Genomic DNA, 20,479 nt, shown 5'->3' on the forward strand with positions numbered 1-20,479 from the left:
CTGTTCATGTCTTCTGCCCATTTCTTGATTGGATCATTTGTTCTTTGGGTGTTGAGTTGGATAAGTTCTTTATAGATTTTGGATACTAGCCCTTTATCTGATATGTCATTTGCAAATATTTTCTCCCATTCTGTCGGTTGTCTTTTGGTTTTGTGGACTGTTTCTTTTGCTGTGCAAAAGCTTTTTATCTTGATGAAATCCCAATAGTTCATTTTTGCCCTGGCTTCCCGTGCCTTTGGTGATGTTTCTAGGAAGAAGTTGCTGCAGCTGAGGTCGAAGAGGTTGCTACCTGTGTTCTCCTTTAGGATGTTGATGGACTCCTGTCTCACGTTTAGGTCTTTCAACCATTTGGAGTCTATTTTTGTGTGTGGTGTAAGGAAATGGTCCAGTTTCATTCTTCTGCATGTGGCTGTCCAATTTTCCCAACACCATTTGTTGAAGAGACTGTCTTTTTTCCACTGGACATTCTTTCCTGCTTTGTCAAAGATAAGTTGACCATAGAGTTGAGGGTCCATTTCTGGGCTCTCGATTCTGTTCCATTGATCTATGTGTCTGTTTTTGTGCCAGTACCATACTGTCTTGATGATGACAGCTTTGTAATAGAGCTGGAAGTCCGGAATTGTGATGCCGCCATCTTTGCTTTTCTTTTTCAACATTCCTCTGGCTATTCGGGGTCTCTTCTGGTTCCATACAAATTTTAGGATTATTTGTTCCATTTCTTTGAAAAAAGTGGATGGTATTTTGATGGGGATTGCATTGAATGTGTAGATTGCTCTAGGTAGCATTGACATCTTCACAATGTTGGTTCTCCCAATCCATGAGCATGGAACGTTTTTCCATTTCTTTGTGTCTTCTTCAATTTCTTTCCTGAGTATTTTATAGTTTTCTGAGTACAGATCCTTTGCCTCTTTGGTTAAATTTATTCCTAGGTATCTAATGGTTTTGGGTGCAATTGTGAATGGGATCGACTCCTTGATTTGTCTCTCTTCTGTCTTGTTGTTGGTGTATAGGAATGCCACTGATTTCTGTGCATTGATTTTATAGCCTGCTACTTGACTGAATTCCTGTATGAGTTCTAGTAGTTTTGGGGTGGAGTCTTTCGGGTTTTCCACATAAAGTATCATATCAACTGCAAAGAGTGAGAGTTTGACTTCCTCTTTGCCGATTTGGATGCCTTTGATTTCTTTTTGTTGTCTGACTGCTGTGGCTAGGACTTCTCATACTATGTTGAATAGCAGTGGTGAGAGTGGACATCCCTGCCGCATTCCTGACCTTAGGGGAAAAGCTCTCAGCTTTTCCCCATTGAGAATGATATTCGCTGTAGGTTTTTCGTAGATGGCTTTTATGATATTGAGGTATGGACCCTCTATCCCTATACTCTGAAGAATTTTGATCAAGAAAGGATGCTGTACTTTGTCAAATGCTTTTTCTGCATCTATTGAGAGGATCATATGATTCTTGTTCTTTCTTTTGTTAATGTATTGTATCACGTTGATTGATTTGCGGATGTTGAACCAGCCTTGCAGCCCAGGGATAAATCCCACTTGGTCGTGGTGAATAATCCTTTTAATGTACTGTTGGATCCTTTTGGCTAGTATTTTGGTGAGAATTTTTGCATCCATGTTCATCAAGGATATTGGTCTGTAATTCTCCTTTTTGATGGGGTCTTTGTCTGGTTTTGGGATCAAGGTAATGGTGGCCTCATAAAATGAATTTGGAAGTTTTCCTTCCATTTCTATTTTTTGGAACAGTTTCAGGAGAATAGGTATTAATTCTTCTTGAAATGTCTGATAGAATTCCCCTGGGAAGCCATCTGGCCCTGGGCTTTTGTTTCTTGGGAGATTTTTGATGACTGCTTCAATTTCCTTAGTGGTTATAGGTCTGTTCAGGTTTTCTATTTCTTCCTGGTTCAGTTTTGGTAGTTGATACATCTCTAGGAATGCACCCATTTCTTCCAGGTTATCTAATTTGCTGGCATAGAGTTGCTCATAATATGTTCTTATAATTGTTTGTATTTCTTGGTGTTGGTTGTGATCTCTCCTCTTTCATTCATGATTTTGTTGATTTGGGTCATTTCTCTTTTCTTTTTGATCAGTCTGGCCAGGGGTTTATCAATCTTGTTAATTCTTTCAAAGAACCAGCTCCTAGTTTCGTTGATCTGTTCTACTGTTCTTTTGGTTTCTATTTCATTGATTTCTGCTCTGATCTTTATGATTTCTCTTCTCCTGCTGGGTTTAGGCTTTATTTGCTGTTCTTTCTCTAGCTCCTTTAGGTGTAGGGTTAGGTTGTGTATTTGAGACCTTTCTTGTTTCTTGACAAAGGCTTGTGTTGCTATATACTTTCCTCTCAGGACTGCCTTTGCTGTATCCCAAAGATTTTGAACAGTTGTGTTTTCATTTTCATTGGTTTCCATGAATTTTTTTAATTCTTCTTTAATTTCCTGGTTGACCCATTCATTCTTTAGTAGGATGCTCTTTAGCCTCCATGTATTTGAGTTCTTTCCGACTTTCCTCTTGTGATTGAGTTCTAGTTTCAAAGCATTGTGGTCTGAAAATATGCAGGGAATGATCCCAATCTTTTGGTACCGGTTGAGACCTGATTTGTGACCTAGGATGTGATCAATTCTGGAGAATGTTCCATGGGCACTAGAGAAGAATGTGTATTCCGTTGCTTTGGGATGGAATGTTCTGAATATGTCTGTGAAGTCCATTTGGTCCAGTGTGTCATTTAAAGTCTTTATTTCCTTGTTGATCTTTTGCTTAGATGATCTGTCCATTTCAGTCAGGGGGGTGTTAAAGTCCCCCACTATTACTGTATTGTTGTCAATGTGTTTCTTTGCTTTTGTTATTAATTGCCTCATATAATTGGCTGCTCCCATGTTCGGGGCATAGATATTTACAATTGTTAGATCTTCTTGTTGGATAGACCCTTTAAGTAGGATATAGTGTCCTTCCTCATCTCTTATTACAGTCTTTGTTTTAAAATCTAGTTTGTCTGATATAAGGATTGCCACCCCAGGTTTCTTTTGGTGTCCATTAGCATGGTAAATGGTTTTCCACCCCCTCACTTTCAATCTGGGGGTGTCTTTGGGTCTAAAATGAGTCTCTTGCAGACAGCATATGGATGGGTCTTGTTTTTTAATCCAATCTGATAGCCTGTGTCTTTTGATTGGGGCATTTAGCCCATTTACATTCAGGGTCACTATTGAAGGTATGAATTTAGTGCCATTGGATTGCCTGTAAGGTGACTGTTACTGTATGTTGTCTGTGTTCCTTTCTGATCTTTGCTGCTTTTAGGCTCTCTCTTTGCTTAGAGGACCCCTTTCAATATTTCTTGGAGGGCTGGTTTCGTGTTTGCAAATTCCTTTAGTTTTTGTTTGTTCTGGAAGCTTTTTATCTCTCCTATTTTCAATGACAGCCTAGCTGGATATAGTATTCTTGGCTGCATATTTTTCTCGTTTAGTGCTCTGAAGATATCTTGCCAGTCCTTTCTGGCCTGCCAGGTCTCTGTGGATAGGTCTGTTGCCAATCTAATATTTTTACCATTGTAGGTTACATATCTCTTCTCCCGAGCTGCTTTCGGGATTTTCTCTTTGTCTCTGAGACTCGTAAGTTTTACTATTAGATGCCGGGGTGTTGACCTATTTTTATTGATTTTGAGAGGGGTTCTCTGTGCCTCCTGGATTTTGATGCCTGTTTCCTTCCTCACATTAGGGAAGTTCTCTGCTATTATTTGCTCCAATATACCTTCTGCCCCTCTCTCTCTTTCTTCTTCTTCTGGGATCCCAATTATTCTAATGTTGTTTTGTCTTATTGTATCACTTATCTCTCGAATTCTGCCCTCGTGATCCTGTAGTTGTTTCTCCCTCTTTTTCTCAGCCTCTTTATTTTCCATCATTTGGTCTTCTATATCACTGATTCTCTCTTCTGCCTCATTTATCCTAGCAGTTAGTGCCCCCATTTTTGATTGCACCTCATCAATAGCCTTTTTGATTTCGACTTGGTTAGATTTTAGTTCTTTTATTTCTCCAGAAAGGGTTTCTCTAATAACTTCCACGCTTTTTTCAAGCCCAGCTAGTATCTTTAAAGTCATGATTCTGAACTCTAGGTCCGACATCGTACTAATGTCCGTATTGAGTAGGTCCCTGGCTGACGGTACTACCTCTTGTTCTTTTTGCTGAGGTGATTTTTTTCTTCTTGTCATTTTGTCCAGAGGAGAATAGATGAATGAGAGAACAAAATGCTAACAGGTTTACAACGTCCCCAGCAAATATCCTGTATACAAATCAGAAAAGACCTGAAACCAGGGGAAAAGAAAGGGAAAGAAAGAAAAAAGAAAGAGAAAAAAAAAAAAAGAAGAAAAGATAAAAACAAAAACAGAACAATACAAAAAAAGCAGAATGTGATCAAATATGATCAGGCTAGCGCATAGATCAGTGCCACACACTAGATTTAGGCATATTTTGGTCTGTTAGAAAAAAGTGCCTCCTAAAATTTTAAAGGAAGAAAGACATATATGTACAAAATAAGGGTTGATACAATGAAGGGATAGAAGATGACTGTAAAGATGAAAATTATAAAAGATTTTATAAAAGGACTTGATAAGATAAGAAGTTGTTTGAAAAAAGAAAGAAGATTTAAAAAAAAAAGAAAGAAGGAAGAGAATGTGATCAGGCAGGAGACTAGAACAGAACCATACACTAGTGATTTAGGGTATATTTTGATCTGTTAGAAGAAACTGTATCTCAAAATTTTAAAGAGAGAACAACTTATATATATATGCCAAAAATAAGGGTAACTACTATGAAGAGATAAAATATGACTCTAAAAATGAAAAATAAAAAATGTTTTTTTTTTTAAAAAAGTGATAAGATGTTGGTTGAAAAAGGGAAAAAGAAAAAAGAAACAGTTAACAAAAATTAACTTTGATGAACTAATGAATCATGGTAAAAAAAAAAGCCATGAATTCTATGTGCCGTATTCCCCTAGCGCTGGAGTTCTCCCGTTCTCCTTGATAGGTAAACTTGGTCTTGGCCTGCTGGCTGTTCGGCTGATTTTCTGGGGGAGGGGCCTGTTGCTGTGGTTTCCAAATGTCTTTGCCGGAGGCTGAATTGCCCCGCCCTTGTCGGTCCAGGCTAAGCAAGCTGCTCGGGTTTGATCTCAGGAGCTTTTGTTCCCTGCAAGCTCTCCGTACAGCCTTGGAGGACCAGGGCAAAAATGGTGGCCTCCCAATCTCCACCCGGAGGAGCTGAGAACTCGGGGCCCTGCTCCTCAGTGCGCCCCCAGAGAAAAGCAGTCACTCCCTTGTCCCCTGGTCTCCGGCCGCTCTCCGTGCTCACCCGGCCTGTGACCGAGCGTTGCTATCTCTGGCACCCGACCCCGTGTGGAGTCTCCAAACCCAGCAGATCCCTGCGGTGCGTTCCCGCGCCACTCCTCCCCGGGAAGGAAGGGGAGTCTCCCCGGATCTGCCGCTTGTTGGGTCCCTGCTGGAGGAGCAGTGGCCCGACTGGGCCGCGGATCACAGTTTATGGCAACCCCAAGCTGAGAGCCCGCGCCTTGGCTCCGTCTCTGCAGCCGGCTTCCCCGCTCCGATACCTGGGAGCTCTGGCGCACTCAGGCTCCCCCGGTCTTTCTGTGACCCCAAGGGTCCTGAGACCACACTGTCCCGGGAGGATTCCACCCCTGCTTAGCCACTGCAGCGACGTCCCTCAGCGGAGCCGACTTCTAAAAGGTCCGATTTTGTGCTCCGCGGCTCTATCACTTGCCAGAAGCGGCCGGCGGAGGCCCCTCCCCCGCCGTCTATCCTCCCGAATATCGCCTCGGATTCACTTCGCACGTCCTACCTTCCAGTAAGTGGTAGCTTCTCTGTTCAGAGAGTTGTTGCTACTCTCCTCTGTGATCTCCTGTTGAGTTCGTAGGTGTTCAGAATGGTTTGATCCCTATCCAGCTGAATTCCTGAGACCAGACGAAATCTAGGTCTCCTACTCCTCCGCCATCTTGTTCCGCCCCCCCATATCCCTACTACTCTTAAACAAGGTTGGAAGGTATCAATCAGTGCAGCCAGACAAGAGAATGCACCTAGAAGCAATGAGAAGCGGAAAGGGTGAAGCAAATTATCTCTGTTTAAGAAGGTGATAAGATTGTATATCTGGAAGCCCTGAAAGAATTTATAGGAAAACTACTATAAACAATAAGAGAATTTAGTGAAGTAGCAGGATATACTATGAATATTCAAAAATTAACATCCTTTATCTATGCAAACAAAAACTAGATTAAAAATATCATGTAAAAATATTCAAGAGGACAAAAAATAAAATGTAATGAAACACCTAGGTATAAGACAAGATATGTCCTAAAACTTAATTAAGAAGAATTATAAAATACTCTTGGAAGACACAAGAGTTGACTTGAACAAATGGGGAGATATTCAGTGTTTTGGGATAGGAAGAACCAACATCACAAAGACATTAATCCTCTCTAAGTTCATTTATAAGTTTAATGTAATCCCAATAAAAATATCATCAGTATTTCTCTGGATCCAGATAAATGGATTATAAAGTTTATTTGGAAGAATAGTCAAGAAATCCCTGAAAAAGAAAAGCAACAAAGGAAGTGTGGTCCTACCAACATATTAAAACATATGACAAAATCTCTATAATTTATAAAGTGTTGCATCGACACATGAATAGAAAGGCAGACCAAGAGGACAGAATAGAAAATCCAGAAATTCATCTAAATGCACGTGGAAAGACATCAAGTCAGACCAGGGGAAAATGGACTTTTTAATAACTGGTTTGAGAGCCATATGGAGAATGATAAAATTGTATTATTTCCTCACACCATACATCTGGATAAAGTCCAAATGACTCAGAGATTTAAATGTAGAAAAATAAAACCATATAAGTACTAAAAAAAAACCCATGAGCCAATTGCTCTAAAATCTAGAAATTAGGAAACCTTTCCCAATGATGACTCAAAATTCAGAAGCAATAAGAGAATAACTGACAAATTTAACAGCATAAAAATGTTTATTTGGCAAAAATAAAAACATGAGGAAAGTGAAAAGAGAAATGACAAACCAGAAAAATGTTTGCAACTTATATAACAAATAAAAGCTTACTATTCCTACATTATATATCCATGATAAATGAAGAACTTCAAAAATAGAGAAGTAAAAACCCAACCACTTTATAGGAAGAAGGACCAAGAAATATGGGCAATTCAGAGAACACATACAACTAGTCCTTATGTATATGAAAAAATGATCAGTCTAGCTCATAATAAAAGGAATGCAAATTAAAACCCTACCAAGATTATATATGTCACTCATCAGATTGATAACCATCTAAGTTTATTGCCATGCATGGCTGGCAAGGCTGTGGGGAATCAGGCTTGTGTATATTAGTGGGTATACAAAATGTTTCAAAGGCTGTGGAGGAGAATTTGATAATATCTAACAAATTACATATGCATTTACCTCTGACTCAGCAATACCACTTCTAGGAATGTATCCCAGAGATATACCAGTAAAAATAAGAAAAGATACATACATGAGTTTTTTTGTTACAGCTCCATTTATAATAGTGAAAGACAGAAAATAACCTAAATCCATCAGTAGGAGCCTAGTTAAATAAACCATGGTAGATCCACATAATGGAATACTATGTAACTACAAAAAATGAGAAATCTATATACTGCAAAGGAATGGTCTCACCAACGAAGAAAAGTGTATATAATACCCCACTATTTATTTAAAAAGAGGAGATGCAAATATATTTTCATAGGTACTTACACATATATAAACATAGATGCATGTATGTATATACATATGTGCACATATATTTTTTAATGGAACAATAAACAAGAAAACAAAAAAGATTACTTTAGGCAGAGTGAAAGAACAGGGATGGAAACAGACAGGCTTATGAATATGCTTTATTTTGCATATTTTACTTTGGAACCATGTAAATGCTTTATATCATTATGAAACGATTAGATTTTTAAAAGTAAGCTCTAAAAATTTGAAAGCAAATGAAACAAGTAAACATAGTTGTGTATCAAGTTCATGACATAACAACGTAGGTGAATTCTTTCAAGGGACTTGAAAACACAGAACCATAAACAATAAATAAATCAAAAAACTGTGTTCCATAACCACATTGCTAGAAACAATATTGGCACTGTTATTCTCAAACTATATAGATGGATAGAGCAAATAGTATTATGTTAATATCATTAGGAACCAAGATTTTCAGCAAATGAGAAAAGAGATGCAAATTTTTCAAATCAAAGAAGATGTACTGCTGAATATGAATTGGAAATATCAATGAACTTGTGATGTGTTTTCTCTGAAAGAAACAATAAAGATATCCTGGCCCTGTCCACGGAAATGACCAACCTCAATGAACACTCCAGAGCAGGATTGTGGACTTTCAGTGTGCATATTAAGACATCCTCATTAAAATGAACCAGCAACCCTTGGAGAAATGTCTGATTTCAGGACAGGGGCAGGAAGTGTACAAAATGAGCCAGGAGCATCTTGTCATAACAAGAAGGAAGAATTTACTAAAGACTATCATGACATTGTGCCAGGGGGACCCCAGAACCTACCTGAAGTGGTCTCACTGGTTAAAGGTGGGACAATTAGAGCAGCAAAAGTAATGACAACTACAATGGATTAAAATATAATGTGTTTAAATCTTGTGTTCGTAATGATACTGAGGAGGAAAAAAACCTTTTTAGTCATCTTCTCTACTACTTTTGAATAAAGAACTGCATCAGAGGTGCCTGGGTGGTGCAGTTGGTTAGGTGTCCAACTTTTGGTTTCAGCTCAGGTCGTGATCTCAGTGTCGTGAGATTGAGCCCTGCGTCTGGCTCTGTGCTCAGTTCAGAGTTTGCTTAAGACTCTCTCTCCTGCTCATTCTCATTCTCTCTCTCTCTCAGATAAATAAATAGATCTTTAAAAAATTGCATCAGGAAGCTTTTTAAAGAAACAGTCACTTAGGCCCCAAACCCAGAAATTCTTGTTTCTACAACATCAGAGGGGGCAGGCAGACCCTGTCCACATTTCCAGACCCTTTCCTCAGTAGTTTTCCAGATTGTAGATCAAGTGCTATAATCCAGCTCCAGGTGCTATCAGTTGAATGTCGCATAGTACAGCCTTCTTCACAGAATCCCATTGGAGAAACCCCAATACCCACACAGCTGAGCCTTGATTTAAAAAAAAAAAATACTTCCCCTTGGCAATACTTTGGGTCTTCCCTACCTTATTATCCATAATATCACTATCCATAATATCACTAAAACCACTGATCTAGGTACTGAGAGAAATTGGGTAATAACCTGTAGCAAATTGGGCTAGGGGCATGAATATTAATAAAGTTAGAAGTAATTAAATAAAAGCCATATGTAACAAGCCCACACCTGATGTCATATTCAATGGTGAAAACAATGAAAAGCTGAAAGCTTTTCCTCTAAGATCAGGAACAAAGTAAGGATGTCTGCTCTCACCACTGTTACTCCACATAGTAGTGGAAGTCCAAGCCATAGCAATTAAGCAAGAAAAAGAACAAAATGAAAAGGTGACCTACAAAATGGAAGAAAATATTTGCAAATCATATCTGATAAGAAGCTAATGTCCAAAATATGTAAAAAAGCAAACAAACAAACTCACAACTCAATAGGAACAAAATAATCTGATTTTTTTAAAAGGGCAGAGGAACTGAATAGACATTTTTCCAGAGGAAACCTACAAATGGCCAACAGATGCATGAAAAAGTTCTCAACATCAGTAATCATCAGAGAAACACAGATCAAAAACACAGTGAGGCATCGCCTCACGTGTTAGAATGTTACCCAAAAGACAAGAGACAACAAGTGTTGGTGAGGATGTGGAGAAAAGGGAAGCCTGTGCACTCTTGGTGGGAATGTGAATTAGTGCAGCCACTATGAACAACAGTTTTGAGTTCCCCAAAAAGTTCAAAATAGAACTTTCATATGGTCCAATGACCTCACTTCTGACTATTTATCCAAAGGAAATGAAACCATTATCTTCAAGAGATAGCTACACCCCCATCTTCATTGCAACATGATTTATAATAGCCAAGATATGGAAACAACATGTTGTCGATGCATGAATGGACAAAGACGATGTGGGGTTGTGTGTGTGTGTGTGTGTGTGCGCACAATGAAATGTTATTCAGCTATGAGAAAGGAAATCCTGCCATTTGTGACCACCTAGATGAACCTGGAGGGCATTATGCTAAGAGAGACAAGCTGGACAGACAAAGACAAATACTACATGGCATCACTTATATGTAGAATCTATAAAAGAATAAAATAAAATTAAGTCAAATTCACAGAAACAGAGAAGGAAAGTGATTGTTGTGGGCTGCTGGGGGAAGAGAGGTCAGCACATTCTTCCAGCCACAAGAGGAAGAAGGCCTGAGGGTCTAATAAAACGTGGGGACTGTAATTGATAACACTGTATTGTATAATCAAAATTAGCTGAGAGTAGAACTTAAATATTCTCACCGCCCCCCGCAAAAAAAAGATAAATATCTGGTATGATGGATGTGCTATTTAACTAGATGGGAGGAACCCTTTCACAATGTATACATATATCAAATAACCATGATGAACACTTAAAAATCTTACATTTTTATCTCAAAAAAGCTGAAATGTTAAAAAAAGAAGCAATGACTCCCACACTGGTGCCATCATCGTGGAAATATGGCTTTGAGACCAGGAATAATATCAGTTACACTCCACCTAGCTAATGGATTTTCTTTCTCCAATCTTGTTGGCAAGGTCCACTGGGTTCGCATAGGTGTATGCAGACTGTGTCTGCTTCTCCTCCTTTCCCATTTCAATAATAAGGTAAACATGTGAAAAGGGTTTTAAAACTGCGAAGTGTCCTGTAAGTGTCGGTCATAAGAAGTTCCCGTTCCTGAGGTCCCAAAACAACATCTCTTTTCCTGAATTCCTGTGTCTTCCAAAGCCAATTCCCCCAAAACCTGCATGGACAAATTAGAAGCCAAAAAAAAGGCAGAAAGGCAGAGGCCCAGGGGACCCCATTAACAAGGGAAGGTGCTGCCCAGGGGAGCCGGGTCTACCAGATGTAACAAACATGATGTTCACAGTGGATGGCCAGTGCGTGTGTGTGCAACCCCCTGAGCAACCAGTCTGCCTTTTCCCCGACCCCCACCCCAGGAAGATCAGGCTGGGCACTAGGAGAGGCCTGCAGGTCTTCCCCGGGCTCCCAGTGCCCCCTTCCTAGACCTATCACTGCAGTGCCTGGTAATGACACCTGCTCTGTCTGCCTCACAGTGAGTCCGAGCAAGTGGTGGACATGGCCTTCCTGGGCACCCGGGCCGGCCTCCTTAGAAGCACCTTGTTTGTGGGCTCCGAGAAGGTCTCAGACAAGTGAGTCATGTTGGGCCCCCTGGGAGAGGGCTCCCTGCATGGCGTTCCCGTGGCATGTGGATGGGCAGAATCTCAGAGGCCAGGAGTGCACGGAGGGTGGAAGGGTTGTGGTTTACAGACTGGGAGAGTCAGAAAAGTAACCCTTCCACCAGGTTTAGATGCATCCTGGAGGTGTCCCCGGGAGAGGAGGGACAATGGCCCAGTCAGGCAAGAGAGTGGCTGGGACACTAACGTTGGAAGGGTTAATCACTTCCACAAAAGGAAACCCAGAAGTTGTTTTCCCCCTTGGGACCAGTCTGTATGTGACAAACTAAATCATTTGACTGTGTCCCCTCCTTTGTTGACAACTTACACATCCCCTAAGCCAGCAATTCTCAACTGGGGTTGTCCCCACCCCAGGGACATTTGTCAATATGTGCAGACATTTTTAGTTGTCACCGCTAGGGGATGGGGGCTTGCTACTGGCATCTAGTGAGCAGAGGCCAGGGATGGTATTAAACACCCTCACAAACATTGCCTGGCCCAAAATGTCAATAGTGCTGAAGCTGAGGGACCCTGCTCCCAGCAAAGCCTATATTCTGGCTAGCCAGGGTATCCTCCCCACTGAGTACTGCAGCAAAGGAAGGATGGGAGCCAGAGAAGGGGGCTGCGTGGGGTTGGTAGAGCAGAGCCACCTGCAGCTCACAAATCAGGAGACCCAAATAGGCAGAGGCCAGCAGGCACTTGGAGGAGAATGGCCGAGGGGGCACCCCACAGTCCTTGCCTCCCACCTGCTCACTGCTTCTCTCACTGAATCCAAGCACACTCAGCCATCTATGAGCTTCTTCCAGGACTATGACAGATCCACACTTGCTGGAAAGCTGAGGCTTTCTAGAACAAATCAAGTTGCTTTTCTCTCTCCCCACCTCCCCTCACTCCCAGAAAGGTGAACAGAGAGCCCTCCACCTTGCTAACCCTTTCCATGGTCCAATTAGAGACATAGCAAATGACTCAATGGACCAAATCTGGTGGGTAAACTGTAGATTCACCTAAAGGCCTTGAACAGTGCTGGGAACTGATCTCCCCACACTCATAACCCCTCCGGCTGGCCCCCCACTCATACCTCCTCATCCCCTTAAACTTCCACCCCCACTCAGAAAATCGCATACCCATGTCATTGTCTGGCCAAAGTTGGACAGGGTGAACCACACCTGGCAGTATGAACGGGATAAATCATCCTCGGCAGTCCCCTGCATCCTCTCTGAAAGGCTTCTAAGAATGGAAGAGGGAAATCTCAATACAGAGAGACCCTCCTGGGTTACGAAGGCAGCCACCATGAATGGCTGCACAGGCGCCGCACAACTCCAGAGGGCTCCCTTCACCTAGACCATGACATGACTGTAGAGCTCAGGAACTGTGCAACAAGGCAGGTAGCTTTTGGATATATAAGCCAACCAACCACTCTTAAAATCAAACTTCAATTATCCACCTTGTGGGTTATCCACAGTGTCTTTTTTTAATCCACAAACCAGATTCTCCCTGCCTCCCACTCTGCTTCTGGACCAACACTCCCTTCTGCTGGCTGCTGTGTGTTCAGGGAATGCAAAACCATAATTAGCAAGGTAAAGCTGCTCAAGAAAAAGATAACTCATAATGCATTTTAAACCCTAGAGGCAATGACTTTTGAAGTAACCATTTTGAGGGAATTTATGCCCTTCTATTAGTGCAGTGATAGAATTCACTATGAAATTTCCCCATCCAGACATGCCAGTTAGCCAGACAAAAAAAAATTAGGGTTTATCCAAAAGAAATAAACCCTGCAGGCAAAGGAGTTTTCATTTAACAACAACAACAACAAAAGTCTCCTTTCACAATACAGGCTCTCTACCTCTTCTAGCTCGTAATGTGTCATCAGATGCAACAGCATTTGATTCTGGAAAAGGCAGGAATTTCTGGGGAACATTGTCTGAGGTAAAATCAGTCTAGGGGCTAATATTTTCTACCTGCAACGCTACCAAAGCAGAGATGAATCTCTCTTCTTGGTCCAGCCAAGATGACCTTGTGTGAAAAAAAGAGAAAGGGGTAAACATGTTCCCAGATCTGGGGGGAGGTACCAAATCTTTCTCTTTGCAGAAAGTTCCTGACTCCTGAGGATGAGGCCAGTGTGTTCACCATGGACCGCTTCCCTCTGTGGTACCGCCAGGCCGCCGAGCAGCCTGCTGGCAGCTTTGTCTTCAATCTCCGATCAGCAGAGGGACCAGGTAATCCATACCCCTGTGCTCCTCGGGCCGAGCTGGGGCCAGGGCTGCCTCCTCCTGCAGCTCTTGGTGGAAAGCAGGAGCAGGTACGGAACAGAATGTCCACGCCTCTGGGTTCCCTTCCAACCTTCCCTCCTGACACATATTAGCACCTTGAGAAAGCTCCCTCAGCCTTTCCACGCTAGTGTTCTCTACCCTGAATATAGGACAGATCATTTTATCCCCTAGCCAGCAGCCAAAGTTAAAAATCCAGCATGGCACAAAGGAAAGAGATTTGACCCAGAAGTCAAGAAGAGCTGGATTCTAGCCTAAATTCCAAATAGGAGCATATTGGAAGAGTTGATCTTTAAGATTCTTCTGTTTCTAAACATCTGAGTGTCTTTGAAAATTTCTTAAACTCCCCCAGATGAAAGTAACAGACTTTATTCCATCGGGGGACTACTGTACTTATCAGGTTCACTGCCCCACCGCACTTCTTCCCAAAGAAAGCGGCTTGGTCTCCACTCCCTTAGGGTCTCCCAGGAACTGCAACATTGAGCTCCCCATATGCTCCTCAGGAACTCCCAGTAATAACGGGGCACCTCCTGGCTGTCAGGCCACGGGGCGGGGGCTCGAGGAGTAAGGAAGCAGGGCAGCCAAGATTGGCCCTATGGGGGACCAAGCCACCAAATCCCTACTAGTCCAAGGCCCAGGAAGGGTTTCAGAGCTGCCGGCACCCAACTCCCAACCCCCAGCCCCCACTCTGAAAAATAGCCCCCAAAAAGAAAAATTTAGTGACTTTTAATAGAGCACCAGGAAAATTGTAAAATGTTTAGAACAGAAAGGGACTTTGGAGGTTGCATAGCTTCACCCTCTTAATTTACACGTGAAGAGACTACGACCCAGAGAGGTTGAGGGACACATCCAGGGCCCCAAGAGTTTGCAGCAGAGCAGGCCCTCCACAAGGTCACCACTGGGGGAAACTGACCCCAGCACAGTGGAGCAAGAGGGCCTAGGAATATTTGTGTCCAGGTCAGAGTGAGCAGAGATGGGGGAGGAAGGAGAGGAGGAGAAGGAAGTGGGGGGAAGAGAGAAGGAGGAGACGGAGGGGAGTGGGGCAAATGGAGAACCCGAGCTGGGAGTCTACCTGGAATGGAGAGTTCTATTTCCCCTTCGAGATGCCCTTCCACCAAAACCCTCCAGCCTCCACTCCCACCAAAACCCTCCTCCAGCTTCCTGATGGGGAGGGGGCCCTGAGCTGACAGCTGGGGAGATCCAGGCTCCCAGGGGCTTCTCCTGGGGCTGCAGGCAGCAAGGAGGAGGTCCCCTCTGTGCCCTCTTGACACCTTCCTCACCCTGTGCCTAAGCCCACCTCTCCATCCTATGCCTGTCCCCCCCCCCCCCCACTGAATGCATGGCTGATATGCTTTACAAAACATTCCAGAGCCTATAACTCATTTAATCTGCACAGCCCTGTACGTGTTGTTATTACTTCTCTTCTTACCCAGGAAAAATCTGAGGCTCTGAGAGGTTCTGTGACTTGCCCAGGATCACACAGCTAGGGAGCCACAGAGCCAGGCCAAACCCAAGTTCTGCCCACAGAAGCCTTACACCTTAAGTGCAGGGCAGGAAGGGGAAGAGGAAGTGAGTGCTGTTATTCCCAGTGAAAGCCCACCAGGGAGGCTCACAAAGCCAAGGTGAAGGTCTCCTCCCCACATTGCCCCCCAGAGCCAGAAAGAGGCAGCTCTTTCTTCGTGTCACCTTCTAGAGCAGCAGCAAGGGCTCCCCCAGGAGGGGGTCCCACCCACAGGGTCCTGGGGAGGTTCTCTGGGGTGAAGCCCTGGCCCCTGCCCCCAGCCCAGGAGGAGGGCTCCCTCCTACCCGCATTGTCACTGGGCCCCTGCCTGAAGGCTGCCGGGGTTGCTTTTTGTGGCGGTGAGGTAGGAGGGCGGTGGGTGGGGAACTAAGCCTCAAGGAGAAGAGAGGGAAGCTGGCAACCCAAAAGGGGGGACGGTTGAGTGGGGAGGTAGGAGCTTGCGCTCTTTTCACACCCTCGCCTGCTGCTTTAGCTCCTGCCTGTGCCTGGAGACACGTGGGCACCTCTGCACACTCTTATTCTCTCCCAAGGAAGAAAACAACAACAGCTTCGTTTTCATGGGGGACGGGTACCCCGAAGAGGCCGAGGAGCTGCCTCCAGGGTGAATGGAGGTTTCCCTCTGCCCCTCTGGGCTGACTCTGTTGCCCTTTGCCTGGGGCCTGGCGGGCTGAGTTCTGCCCACGCGGAACTGTCTTTTGCATTCAGTGCCTGAGAAATCCGCCAGCACAGAGCAGAGTCTCACCAATGCCCAGGTGCCTCAGGCCTGTTCCTCCTGCTTCCAGACGTTTCTAGAAGCGGGGGGAGGAAGCTGACTTCTGTGTTTATTGTGGTTTTATCATGGCAAATTCCTAGAAGCAAGGACAATACTATATATTTTAAGTTTCTAGAATCGGAGTAATTTTGGATTTCTGTGAGATATTGGATTATAGCAAGGTGTGATGGATGATCTTCGCAAAATAGATACGAGAAAGCATAATTTAAGTTCCATGACAACAGATGATCTCCACCTAAGCTTCTCATGACCTATTTGTTTCAAGCGACATTTGATACAAAGACCTTCTCACAAGACAGCACCTGATAAAAATTTTGCCCCTTTCTTGGGAATTTTAGTGATGGAACTTGGCCTGTAGACAAGAATGCTTTGAAAAGGGGCACCCGGGTGGCTCAGTTGGTTGAGTGTCTGCCTTCGGCTCAGGTCATGATCCCAGGATCCTGGGATCTAGCCCCATGTCAGCTCCCTGCTCCGCGGGGAGCCTGCTTCTCCCTCTCCCTCTCTTACTCCCCCACTTGCGCCCCCCTTGCTCTCTTGAATAAATAAGTAAAGATAAAATCTTTAAAAAAAGAATGCTTCAAAAAGCTAAGCCATGTCCCTGGACTGACGAAGATTAAAAAGCCCAGGGTCAGGCACTAGCCCATACCACCACCAAGCCAGAAAGCTCTGTTTTCATGTCGAGCCGCCATGGCCACCTAAGTTCTGCACCCATGGTGACCTGATTATCCTAAAAGAGGGAGGCAGAGCAGCTCAAAGCAAGCCCCTTGCCCTTCAAGAGCCTGGCAGAATGTCCCAGAAGTGCAGTCACTGTCTGTAAACCAGTGAAAGGGTGGCTTGATAACGGGGTGGTGGCGGCAGGCTGGCCACCAATGGCCAGGATTTATGGGGTGCCTTGGATGTTCCAGGCACCCGCCAGCCTTCTGTGCCTGGCGCAGCCCTCACCGGCCTCCAGAGGGGCTGTCTGTGTCACCCTGACTCATGTGACTGATGAAGGACAGCCCAGGATCAGCCACCACGAGTCCTGGAATGCAGCCTGTCCTTCTGCTAGAAAGAATCATTTGACGCAACTCAAGTCTTCTGGGTGGAACCCACGCTGAGAGGACAGGTCACAGCAGGGTCCCTGAGCTCGAGGGAGGCAACAGCCAGCAGACAGTTGCTGCCCTGAGACAGCGCAAACTCGCAGTGTCCTAGTGACGTAGACAACACTGCATTGTCCAGGCCACCGGGGGCCCTGGTGTATTTATCTGACAGGGTCAGATCTGCGTGGGGAGGTGGCAGTCCCCGACATGTGGGAGGCGCTCTGCAAAAACCAATGGGTGAAAGTGACAGAGCCACCACGGCTTTCCCCAACACCCCCCCCCCCACCTCACTTATTCAAGGATTGCCCTCTCCTGGGATTCATAGTGCACTCTCAGCCTCCCCAGCCACCACCCAACCACTGGCTCTTCCCCAGGTGCTGAGAAAGTGACTTGGCAATTTTTGTTTCCCCAGAAAGTCCAGGCCAGCCCATGGTAGTGACAGCCAGCACAGCTGTGGCCGTGACCGTGGACAAGAAGACAGCCATTGCTGCAGGTAGGAGCTGCCCTCTGCACCATGGTGGTCGGGGCGTTGTGAGTCGAGGTCAGGAACAAGGCACACAGTAATAGCAGGAGGACCCTGCCTGTGGTCCTCGAGGGCCGCAGTCCTCTGGCCAGAGGTTTTCCCAGCTGAACGGAGGGACTGAGGGAAAAAGGAGTCTTCCCAAGCCATTTTATTTATGAAACCTGAGATCCAAAAGAATTTATGAAGTCAAATGAAGCTCAGACAAGTTAAGACCCAGCTTCCTACCCTGTGTTGCCATTGACCTCAAAGGTGATGAGAGCACCCAGTGACCCTCCCCAGCTGCCCGGACATGGTGGTTTCTCGGTACCTAAAAGAGTCCTTTGCACCTGGGCCTCCTTACCTGAGTGTGGTCAGGCCTGTGTGGTGAAGCCCTCCTTATCCTGCCTTCAGTTCCCGTGTCTCAGCCCCAGCTGGGTTCTGCACAGCTTTGCAGTCCAGTGGGTGCTCAAGCATCAGCCCTCACGGGTCCCGTCCTGCTTCCCCAGGGTCCCCAGAGAAAGGACTCTGCAGCCAGAGGGGCGGGGCGGGGTGCAGGCAGGGGTGGGTGAGCTTTGTCCCCCCAGGCTGGGTTCAGGGCAAAGGAGGCGGGAGGAGCAGGCTGGGGTCTGGCTGAGACCGTCCGACCCTGACTTCCCACCAAAGGAAACACGCGCCCCACCAGTGGCCTTCAGGATGCACCGCTCCAGCATTTGGAAGGGACTCGCGCCATCTCAGCAGCGCTTTTAAACTTGGGCCGCAGTGTGCTAACCCCAGACCCGTTGCTAGGCCACAACTGGACCCAAACTTGTTTCCCTCGGGCCTGTTCGGCGGTCCCAGCTGTGTGTGTTCCTGTCCGGCTCCCTCCGCGGTGTGGACCCTCTCAGCCCCTGCATAGCCGAGAGTCTAGGAACAGAGGAGACACCGGGTCAGGCTGCTGGATGCGCTCTCCTGCACTCTCCAATTATTTGATATCATTTTTAACTCAGAGCTGAATTAGAGCCTCCAGGCGTTGCCATAGAAACCGTGTCCTGGTGCCTCTGGTTAACTCACTGCAGACAATGGCTCTGAGGCTCCGAGGTGTGTGGATATGATAGGAAAAGAGTGAGGCCCTAGAGACCTTATGCTTCAAGTTCTTTGGCGGGGGGGTGTCTCCTTTTGTAATTTCCCCTCCCTGGACTATGGCTCAGCCTCCTTGACCCTGGGCCAGAGGGGCTCAAAGCAGGGGAGGCGACTGGTGTGCTGTCCCGACAGTTTCATCCCTTGGAAACCGGTGGCACTGTATGCACAGGGGCTCCCGAACTGGGCGAGCATTGGTGGCTGACGGGTGAGCTGCATGGGTGATGTTGTGCCCTGAGCAAGGAGGGAAGGTAGAAGAAGGGCACTAGGCCCAACTACTGGGGCCAGCTACGTGCCAGATGTGTGTATCGTGCCACGGGTTCCTACGGAAGGGCAGCTGAATGGGAGGGATCATTTTAATCTCTAAGCAGGTGATTTACCAAGAGTTGATGCAGAATTTCTAGGAATCTAACTTTTTGATCAGGATCCACTTTCGACACCCCATGCCCTCCAGACCTAGTTGGGGAGTATTGCCCAGCATAATGATGGTGGCACCATAATCTGCAAGCGTGTTCCTCTAGCACATGCTATGCAATACCCCTGTGCCCCCATCCAGAGGCCTTTGGCGGTGAGCCTGCCGTCTGGAGCCGCAAGCGCTCCTCTCCTCAGGGCCCTGCCTCCGTGCGGATGGGTCTGTACGTACACACGCCAAACAGTGGCACGTACGACACACTTATGCATTACCCAGGCCTGTGCCAGGCTGCTGAGGGACCTTGGCCTCTGCTTCTGCAGCGGGGCTTGGGAAAGACTGTCTCTCAGGTCTGCTCTGCCTATTAAAGCAGCACCCCACATTTATCACCACCTCTAAAAGGCAAGCAGCCCAGCTCTTTTGGGAGTCCACTGAACTCCAGGAAAGGGACCTGGAGGGCTCACTTCTCCCTAGGGCTTGCTCCGGCCTCACTGGGATATCAGCCAAAGGAAAGCTCCTAGGAAGGAGAAAATTCTGTCCTGGTCTCTGAAGACTAATGAACCATAGAGGCCAGGCCCAGTCAGCCAGAGGCCAGTGCAGTCCTGGAGGTGAGTCACTCCGGCTTGAGGTGGACGAACAACCCCCAAGACCTTGTTCTCTGGCTCATCTCCTCTCCTGGTCTCCCCAGCCCCAGCCCTCCAGTTCATAATTCTGAGTCCCCACCTGCTGAGCCCTGAAGGGATCATATTTGTAAGTGCAGAGGGTCATCTGCCTGTCCCTAAAGTCAGTCTTGAGGGTGCAAGAGGAATATAAGTTAAACAGAGTTCCTCCTTCATGTTAGCAACACCCCCAATCTCACCAAGGCTGATGAAACATAATGAGCAGCTCCTAGGGAGCCCTCCTACCACCTCCCCTTTCACAGCGGGGTCCTCTGGGCAAATGCAGGCCTTCCTACCACATTGGCTCCTCTGCCCTTGACTGCCAGGGTGGACTGGCGCAAGCCAGGGCAGATGTGCACACAACGGGCACTGAGCAGTGATGGTCTCCCGCTCACCTTCAGTCCCCAGTGCTGCACAGTGAAGCCAGCCTGAGGCTCACGAATTCATACCGTCAGCCCAGCCCCCGGGTAACCTGCTGCACTCAGCTACAGACCCCATTCTGATCCACATCAGCCCTCGACACCTGTCCCGGCGCTGCCCCCAGGCGAGGCCTCAGGCAGGAGTGTCCCATCTCTCTGATGGAGCTCTGGACATTGGGGTGAGGTCCTGCAGCACTTTTGGTAGCTGCCTGGGCAGGTAAGGGGGCAGGAAACCCCTCTCCCAGCATCCACATGCCCTCCCCACCCAAGGAAACCAAGAGGTACAT

The 20,479-nt window shown here is 46.0% G+C and overlaps 1 protein-coding gene across 1 annotated transcript in view; it reads left to right on the top strand.

The window, feature by feature from the left end:
• The window catches only part of CACNA2D4 (calcium voltage-gated channel auxiliary subunit alpha2delta 4), a 133,712-nt gene that overhangs the window by 70,724 nt on the left and 42,509 nt on the right, over positions 1-20,479 (top strand). Inside the window, exons 24-26 of the mRNA XM_028121034.2 lie at positions 11,328-11,423; positions 13,536-13,663; positions 17,500-17,580. Coding sequence (XP_027976835.2) covers positions 11,328-11,423; positions 13,536-13,663; positions 17,500-17,580 — 305 coding nt within the window. The remainder of the gene's footprint in view (positions 1-11,327; positions 11,424-13,535; positions 13,664-17,499; positions 17,581-20,479) is intronic.

Source organism: Eumetopias jubatus, unplaced genomic scaffold (assembly GCF_037043125.1).
Source record: "Eumetopias jubatus isolate StellerSeaLion01/CBP00866 unplaced genomic scaffold, mEumJub1_p1.0 scaffold_8, whole genome shotgun sequence".
In the NCBI taxonomy this organism is placed as follows: Eukaryota; Metazoa; Chordata; class Mammalia; order Carnivora; family Otariidae; genus Eumetopias; species Eumetopias jubatus.